The 9,735-nt window shown below is 36.4% G+C and overlaps 1 protein-coding gene across 1 annotated transcript in view; it reads left to right on the top strand.

Annotated features, from left to right (window-relative positions):
- The first annotated feature begins 3,770 nt into the window (after nucleotides 1-3,770).
- The window catches only part of hpse2 (heparanase 2 (inactive)), a 65,559-nt gene continuing 59,594 nt past the window's right edge, over nucleotides 3,771-9,735 (top strand). The window contains exons 1-3 of the mRNA XM_005801616.3: nucleotides 3,771-4,189; nucleotides 5,495-5,649; nucleotides 6,857-7,018. Coding sequence (XP_005801673.1) covers nucleotides 3,915-4,189; nucleotides 5,495-5,649; nucleotides 6,857-7,018 — 592 coding nt within the window. The 5' untranslated portion in view covers nucleotides 3,771-3,914. The remainder of the gene's footprint in view (nucleotides 4,190-5,494; nucleotides 5,650-6,856; nucleotides 7,019-9,735) is intronic.

Raw genomic sequence — 9,735 nt, 5'->3', positions numbered from 1 at the left:
TTCCTTTCTGCCGCTTTTCCAAAAATAGAAAGGGAGAAGCCCTGACATAAATAATGAACGTGATTCAGCACTTAGCCTGAAACTGGGCTGGGCTGCCGAAAAATAAATAAATAAATAAAAAAATTGGCGCAGAATTTTAAGCTAGAATGCAAAGACAAAAAAATAAAAATAAAAAATGTTGCAGCAACAAAGCATGTGTATTTAAAAATGCTCTTACACTGTAAACTACCCATGCTGCAACCACTAGATGGCAGTATTTCTCCTGGTTTAGATTTGACCCGCTGTCCAAAACACTGGATAAAATTTGCTTAGTAGAGCTCAAGTTAAAAAAAAAACTCGAGACATGTTGGATTTAAATCTAAGTGTTTTATGTGCTCGACATAAATCACCGTTTTAAATGCGGGAAGTTTGCTCATAACGAATAAGGGCGAAGAAGGAAGAAACATTAATTGTGTATCCTGAAAGTTGATTACATTGTCAGAATTTTTATAATTACTGTTTTATTAGATGGCGAGCAGAAGAAGCGCAAATGTCAGGATCATAATTATTGATATCTAAGTTTAAGAAGAGCACCAAACATACCAGTTTAAACGCTTAGAAAAGCAGTTGTTATTAGCAATTATTCAGTTAGATGCTGGCTTTATGTCGAACATGTTCAGACAGTGCGTTTCAATGACTGAAACCATATAAAAGTATAGCCATATAAAAGTAACATATCCAAAAAGCAGTAAAAATAATTAAATCAAAATAAAAGAATAATTTAAAAAAAACATCTTAGCTTTTTTTTTTTTAAAGCTAACCCATTCTCTTCTACATCAAAATTGATCTGTTCTCTTCCTACTTCTACCTCAACTCACACCTCATACGCATATGCAGCTCTATTTTCAAATATGCCGGTGAACACAGTCATGAAAATACACACAATTAGATCATATATATCAACTGGAGACGAAAACTACTTAGACATTCTCCCTGTCTGCACTTTAAGAAAATCAAAACCATGTTTAAAATTGAATGCTTTTTGGACTGGTTCCTGTTAGGAAGAGGCTCTATCTCTGTAAGAATACTGGAAAACCAAAACGTGTGGTTTGCTCGGAACCAGCGCCGTTTAATATGAATATTATCGAGGTAGCATTGCTGAGATTTGAGTTACTGTTGTACATATGCCAATTTTATTATTTCTGAGTTTAAAAAAATATTCGTGTAAGGAGTGTCTCTTTATTTATTCATTTGTTTATTTTTTTTCCGTTCATATTTCAGCTATAGAGATGGACAGAAGTGAAGTTTTCAGCCTCTTGAGCCCCGTTGAGCAATAAACGAAAGGTGTCCTTTAAAACTCGACATCCTCCTAATCGGCTTCTTATCATGATCTAGATCTTTGGGTACATTTATTGGATCTGGATTTCGAAGAGAGGAAGAAATTAGTGTCGCTAGAGATTAATCGTTAGATCACGACACATAAGGCAGGGTATGCTGACACCAGATTGCAAAGCTGTAATGTTTTTGACAACTTGTTCATCTCAAAAAAATAAAATAAAAATGGAGGGACCGGTCTGCAGAGGAAAGAAAACTCACCAAAAAAAAAGAGGAAGAAATGAAAAGTAAGGAAAAGGGAAAACAAACGGGAGGGAAAAAAACCTGTAAAAACCCCGGACCATGAGGGTTATTCGTGAAACGTGTAAACGTCCTGTATGTCCTTCATAATTACCAGAGGAGATGCATCCATCACCGAGCTTATGCAAAAATGTCAATTTATATAAAAAGCATTTGCTTTATATGTAGTAATAAATGCGCGAAAGGTGTAAAACAACAGAAATTAAATGAAAGCACGATCCCAGGGAAGAAATTAGGTCGACTTTCTTTCTTTGTTTTCTTCTTCTTCTTGCGCTTGCAAAATAATTTTGTGTCAGCTTATTACAACAAATTGGAGTAAGTAAGAAATATTTCATAACTTTCTCGATCGGGATTGTTTTATTATTGTTTATTCCACAGTATGAATGAATTCAGTCAGTGAGATCAGAAGAAGTCCCAGCCTCTTTGATTTGTCATTCTCCAAGGTTCCCAAAGCAGATTCCAATCTAAGAAAAGGGAATCCATCTCGAAGAATAAGGTTGTGGAGAATATCTTAACTTCCCCCTCAAACCCTCGACCACAACTTTTCTTTTACTAGCTGCCACTTGAAGGCAGATTTAAAACCATGTAAAGGGTCGAACAGATCAGAGCTTTCTGTTTATAATGTGTTTTGAAAGCTGACAGTTGAAACTGAGTTGATAAATAAGCAGCTCCTATATGTGACAAGAGACTTACACCGACTGGACTTTGGTTTTCTGCAGATTCGTTAGATGAAAATAACATTTAATTTCTCTGGGTCGCAGTTCTGTTGTGATTTCATACGACAGAAATAGATCACTTGCGCCTGGATGAAATGCTTGAAGACTAGAATAAATTTTACAAAAACTCATTCTACTTTTTTAAAATAAATAAAATAAATAAATATCTACAGGACTTTATGAAACGGGTAAAATCCCTTTGTTTAAAGAGCTAAAGTGTGAACTTGGGGTTTCCAAAAACGGCCTGATGTGCTACATTTTGCTCATCCTTCATCTCATCTTTGACAGTCATGATCTCAAACCACACGAGGTTGCTGTCCGTGTTAGAATCTGGCGCGCTGTTGAGAAACATTTTGGTGTGTTTTTCCTCCTCACCTCATGCAAAATCTAAGCAGGACTCAAACTCTCATAGTTCTGTTGTTTTTAGTTTTTTTTTTTAGTTCCTTTTGAATGTTTTTGTGGCGAGGCAATTGCTTATGTTTCCATCTCCAAATATGATCCCAAAAATATGCCGTCAGTTTTAGCTCAGTGCTTCTTCAAAACTACTTGGAACTCTTCATTCAACAAGATCGTTCTGATCTGCGTTTCTTCTTTTGTAAAAGGAGATTCTTGTGGGTATTAAAAGTTATTTTCAACGTCTCATTTGAAATGTGCAAAGACGACACCAGTTCTTTTATTACACATATATATATAACATTTCTTAAAATAGATATAGATTAGATCTGCAGATTAGCAGATTTCAAGTTTGGGTTAATTTGCGCAACAAGTCATTTCACACATGTTCTTGCAACTTTTTAAAATGTATCTATACTGAAAGGTTACGCATCTATATTAATAAACTTCCCAGATTACTTTATTTTGGAGGCAGAAATTATTTTTAATTTACATTAATAGCAATGAAGTCGCGCGTTGATTAGTGATTAAGCCTGATTGATATGACAATATCAGGTTTAGATTTATTAAGGCCTAAATATGCGTGCAGGTCAGAACACCTAGCGTCAAAAATAATTGTTTATAGATAATTGCCCCAGTTTAACCCGTAGAGAATAAATGAATGTATCTCGTTCGACCAATTGTTCATAATTTAAATACAACTTTATTTAATTCTGAAAAGTACATTCCAATTTAGGGCGGTTTTGGAAAAACCAAAGTTTCTTTATGTTATAGGGAAGTACCAATGTGCAGGTACTGTACAGCCCTGATGTACAGCCAATATGTAAAAAAATAATGCGTCTTTAATTCCCACTTGTACCTCACATGAGGTTAGGAAATTAAAAACTTATTTTTTTTAGTCTTATACTTCAGAGAACCAAGAGGGGCGGTGCTGGTGCTTCTCCTCCTCCCAGTTTTCAGCTCCCACAGCCGGGAAGGCTGGCTCGGGGCGTGCGCTCTTGCTGGCAGTTCCCAAAAATACGCAGAGGGGCGGGGGGCAGAAGGGGTGAGAACACCAGACAGGAAGACTGATTCAGATCGATGAGACCGAAGTAAAGAACCGACATCGCACTTTGTGGCTTAAAACTGTTATTTTTCGTTCAGTCTTTAAGCCCCATTACATACTGATCCCCTCTCTCTGACACGGAGAAGATGCCCAAGTGTTCACCCTGTGCGTCCCCCTGGTCCTCCCTGTGGCTGACATCTTTTGTTATTTTGGTGGTGCAGTCGGTAATCTCTTCCCCGTACTCTTCCTCCTCCACGTATCAGAGCAACGCAGCTGGCGGGAAGCGACCAGGTTTCTTGGGGAGGACGCTGGTTCTCCTGGATGTCAACACCCGCAGCCCGATCAGAATCCTCAACGACAACTTCTTATCGCTGCAGTTGGACCCCGCGATCATCAGAGACGGCTGGCTGGACTTTCTGAGGTAGAACATTCTCCATCAGCACTAACCTGTATGACTGACTGCCTCTGAAATGTAGAACACTGATAAGTCCACTTCTGAAATACTTGGTGTGTTTTTTTTTTTGTTGTTGTTGTTTTTTGTATGTTTATTACGAAGGCAGCCACGTTGTCTCAACTGTCATGGAGTGATCAGGCACGTTTTCTCTTTAAAAAAAAAGAAAAAAGAAAAGTGGATTCAAACCTATATTAACAGAGAGCCGCCGAGCGGACGAGTAGCTTGCAGGCCTACTTACAATTAAAACTTGTGTTCTCATTTCTACACAGCACCCACGGTTATATTGTGCTACTAAGTATATATGGAACAATGCTATGTACTACAGTAGCACCACAATAATTTATCTCTTGCTGTAAAAAAGAAAAAAATTATATATATATATATATATATATATATATATATATATATATATATATATATATATATATATATATATATATATATATATATATATATGTCAGTTTTGTGTAATTGAGAAAAATGAGTGAGGAGTTTTCTTTTATTTTGAGTTACTGGCCTCAAATATTCCCAGCATAATTTGTATATTAGTGTATCATTATTTCATACAACAGCTTATAGCTCCTGTCCCTATTGTGGAAACTCGATCTACAGCTTGATTTAGGTTGAGTAAAACCTTTAGGCAGAACTGCTATAAGATTCGAAAGTATATATCTTAAAATTCCGTGACCTAGAAATAAAATAAGCGTTCTTATTACTTTTTCTACACCCGCCGTTTCCTCCTCGAAACTGTACTTGAATTTGATTAACAATTAAAGCGTCAATGGGTTAGCCTCTGCTTTAAAACAAATCCAGGATAAAGTTGAATAAAACATGTTAGGTCTAATCTTAGATTTGGCCTCTGCGTGTTTATAATGATCAGGTTTATAATCCTTTACCTGCGCCGCCAAGTAACTTGAACTCCATATGGAAGAAGGCGTCATCGTCTACTTATTAGTCTACAAGAAAGAGTTAAAAAGTTTTGTGGCACACAATGCAAAAGACGTACGGTGACGCAAAGTTGCCATATAAGTCATAAAGCTTATTTTTTTCCACGCCTGTTTAATTTTTTATGTCATTGTTTTGTTGGACAAGAAAATTATTTAAAAAAATACCATGCTGATATTTGTCTGCTTCTCTTCTCTATTTTGCCGTAATTGAAAACTGTAGTATGCATACTGTCTACCGAAACTTCTTCTCCGGTAAGTTTATTTTTATATTATTTTATTTTTTTTTTAAATTGAATCCTTTTGTTTTTCTGTCGTGTCTCCGTAGCTCCAGGCGGCTCGTGACCCTGGCGCGCGGCCTGTCTCCTGCCTTTCTGCGCTTCGGCGGAAAACGAACCGACTTCCTGCAGTTCAACAACCAGAAGAATCTTGCCAAGTTCAGGGGCCCTGGTCCAGACTACTACTTGAAGAATTACGAGGACGGTAATTAGACGCGGCGTTTCTCTTTTCGCGTTAGTCTGATGTTATGTTTGTGTCAGAAAAAAGGATATGGCGTCGCCGTCTCTGGTGTCTTGTCTCTCACTTCTGGCAAACATACATTTCCGAACAAACAGCATAATATTTACTTTACCCCCACTGATAGCTGACCTGGCATTTATATTAAATGTAGTTTCATATAACTAGGTGCCCGTTTAGCTGAGACACATCACTACAAACGAATGTAAAAGAGGAAAAAAGAAAAAAAAAACTAGACCGTGATGGATGGATTTATTCCTATTCACGCTCACCCCTTGATTAAATTAATGCTAGTGCAACAGTCCTTGAACGAGGTCCTGTGAGCCAAGCATAATTCTAATTTTATGTAAGAAAATAAAAATACCTACATTGTGCGGGCAACGTATTCAAAGTTTTAAAACTGCGCCTATTCGTTTTGAAAATTACATTGGATAATTTGGAGCTGGTTTCCAAAGCTACGGTCGGGACTTAGCTCTGGGTTATGAATACAACAAAGGGACAAATACAAATATCGTAAATATCCAATTATTGCTTTATTTTGTGACAAAAATGAAAAATAAATATAAAATGTGCCATGGTTATTTAAGATGTGTGTGTTTTGCTTCTCATTTTGAAGTTGGAAATAATTGCTAAAATCCATTATAGCTGCCCTTTAAAAACATATTTATAAAAGCAGCAATAATACAATTAAAGCTCTGCTTGAGATGTGCTTCCTTAGAGTTTGATTGCTTTAAATTGCATTAAAAGTGACCTTTGGTGTTTTTGTCTTAGTTTATTTGGTCACTGGGTACATAAATTTGCAAATTCCTCTGGCTTACTGAATGCAGCTGGGAAATTGTTGTAAGTTTTTTTTTTATAACAGTTCAAGATTTAAATATCAACTTCCCACATAGATGTGCAGCTTTATTAGCAATGTTTGTATTCTTGAACGAGCAAAAGTTTGGATCACAAGTTTCTGCGGGTCAGAAGCAGAAATATTTGGGAATTGCTATTCTACGGCATTTGTTACTCTTGAACAGTATCACTAAATGATAAGTTTACAAAGGAATTAAGCTAACTAAGTTAATCTTTACACGATGCTAACATTAAATTTTTAACAAAAACAAAAAAATCAAGAGAAAAAGAGCATATATGTCTTAATTATGTTTTTTTTGTGTGTGTGTGTGTGTGGCAGATATAGTTCGCAGTGACATTGCACTGGACAAACAGAAAGGCTGCAAACTCGCCCACCATCCTGACATCATGCTGGAGCTGCAGAGAGAGAAGGCTGCCACCACACAGCTCGTCCTACTGAAAGAGCAGCTGTCCAACATCTACAGCAACATTACAATAACAGGTAGGAGATCAAACACACAAACTCCCCTGTGTTTTGGACACCTACTCTTATGGCAACATCTCCTGGATTCTGTGGGTCATGATTTAGCACTCACATGATACCTAAGGTTTGCAAGAGTAAACCTTCAGCTTTTAGAATGGCAAAAGCAATTTCTGAAACAGGAATGTGGGGACGGTTGAGGTGCGGTAGCAGAGGCTTGTTTACAGTGCATTGACATATTCACTTGTAACACTTAACGCAGTCTGCTGAAGAAATTGTGGGAGCCCTGATTTTGGGTGGGCTGCATACCATTTAATGTGATTTAGACACATTCCAGCAGGGCACTATAGAAAATGATTTTTAGTTGTAACTATTTATTTGTAGTCTTTGGACATTCAGGCAGTTTTTGTGTAGGCTATGTGGACTTTATAATTTCAAAATAAAATTTCACTGATTGATAAGTGTTTAATACTATGCAGCTGAATAAAAACCAGACTGGTATGCTAAAGTTGTCTTGTCTGTTGTACTCTTGCTTCTTATCCTCCCTACCATCTTGAAAAGACATGAGTGAGAGATTTTTATTTTTTTTGTTTAGGCAGGATTTTTATTTCCAAACAGAAACCCACCCTGAGATTGAGTCCCAAAAGCCAAAGAGCCGTAGAAAAATAAATTTGAACTTTGGAAATGACTGGCAACTGTGTGTTAGAGAATATATTAATTTAGTTCTGTATTAGAGCCAAAATCCTTTCTGCAAAACCCCACTTTGCCACGGATGCAGCGCCATATGAAATATTTGGCCATGTGTTTTAAAAAGGAATTGATGAATTACAGAAAACAAACCTTCTAACTCAACCTCAAGTGAACCAAGTTGTCAGACACATTTTTGGTCAGTACAAGCACAGAATGGGTGGCCTCGCATCAGTTCGCCTGTGCTGTATTCATCATGCACTCTGATGGCTCTGGGGCAAAATGACCTCCTGTGTTGCTGCAAGAATGATAATGGGAGATGTTCGGAACATAGATCAGATGTGTGTTTTTAAATAGTCTCAAGTGCACCAATCAAAACATGGCCAGGTAGTATTAATCAAAGTAGGCAAATACAGTAAGAATTCAGACCTGCTTTAAAGAGAAGTCCTTTCACAAGTTTAGCTCAGGAGTCAAAATGTAGTGCATTTATTCTTTAGTGCTATTAACCCTCTATGGCATGACTTTTTATTTTTGTGGGGAAGAAATATTTTCCTGCATTCTTTGGGAGCTTGGTGGTCCCTAATTACATGTCAATCATAAAATCGGACTCTGACACCTCCTGGAACCAGATTTGGGTTTGTTGCCTCAGGGTAACATTGGTCTAGAACACCAAGATTGTCTACACTGATTATGAGAAATGAAATACAAATCAAACAAAAACTATATTCATAAAAGAACTATTTTTTGGACAAAAATATGTCAAAAATCATGCCCCCCAAAAAATAAAATAAAGGAGCAATGTGAGGTACAGCTATGTGGTTTGTTGCCTGAGGGCAACGCCATGCCATAGAGGGTTAATCTGTTGACGCAAACGTTGATATTCTGGTCTTTAATTCTGTCTCAATCTACCTTGAGACATATTGTTCCCAGCAAATTCCGTTGTTTTATACTTTTTGCAAATTAAATATTTTTATCAAGAGACATTGCACTAGCAGTGACAGTGTATATGTGATCTTCTTTAAATTCATGGCAGTTGGTCTGGTTAGTTTCTTTAGTGCAGGTTATCAATTTTTCCCCTTATTCTTGCTAAATGATATTTGCATAGAGCTGCAAAAGCTTTCAAAAAAGCTCGTTTATCAGTTTTTAAAATTGCCGAGTCTAGAGTGAACAACTAATATATTCCGTGTACCATTTCTGACATTCTGCTGTGGAAACCCTTTGCACACATTGCTTAACTGGACCATTAAAATAGTACTGCATTCTTTGTCATTTTTTTAGCTGGACATTTTAAAGAGCCGCCCCAGAGTGCCTGAAAAACCACATGTAGCCCTGAAGCTGAAGTTACAGACTAATAAAGCTATTAAAATTAATTTAAAAAAAATAAAAATCATGCTATAATGATCAAATAGATCTGGCTGACAACAACTTTGTTTTAAACATAGAAGTATTGAGAATTCATTCATGTTTTTTTTTACACTTTGGACAGTTTCTTAACTTTGGATAGTCATGAAAAACTCCTAGCATTCTTAGTCTCTAAATGCTGGACCTAATAGAATATACTCTAATGCCCTTTTTTAAAGGAATGAATCAAATGATGATTTTATGCATATATTGGAATAACCTTGCACAATCTGGTATTTCTTCATCTTGTGTTGGAGGCAAAACTGAAATCAAAATATTTTCAGCATTTTTTAAGCTACAGTTTCTCCTTTTACCTTGTTACCAGTATTTGAAGTTTCTTTAAACTGCTGCCACTGTAGTCGACAATCTGCTTACAACGCAAGTTAGCCAGAATAATAATACACAAGTTCATATCTAAAGTAGTTTAACAATTGTCTGTTGTTCACTCAAAAGTATCATTTTAGTTTATCAGACAAGCCGATAAACAAGCTCTTGCTAATATTCCCATTAAGCTCTTTTAGCATAATGCCCTCTTAATCTCAAATATTTATCATTTCTTAAATAAAGCATTTCTAATAAAAAAAATCTGATTGCAATTTGTCTATGATTTTTAAAATTTGCTTGTAAAAACATTAGAAAGTGTCATCTTT

The sequence above is a fragment of the Xiphophorus maculatus genome, chromosome 22 (genome assembly GCF_002775205.1).
Source record: "Xiphophorus maculatus strain JP 163 A chromosome 22, X_maculatus-5.0-male, whole genome shotgun sequence".
Classification (NCBI taxonomy): Eukaryota; Metazoa; Chordata; class Actinopteri; order Cyprinodontiformes; family Poeciliidae; genus Xiphophorus; species Xiphophorus maculatus.
Note: the sequence above shows the minus strand (reverse complement) of the source record. Positions and strands in the feature narration are given on the sequence as shown.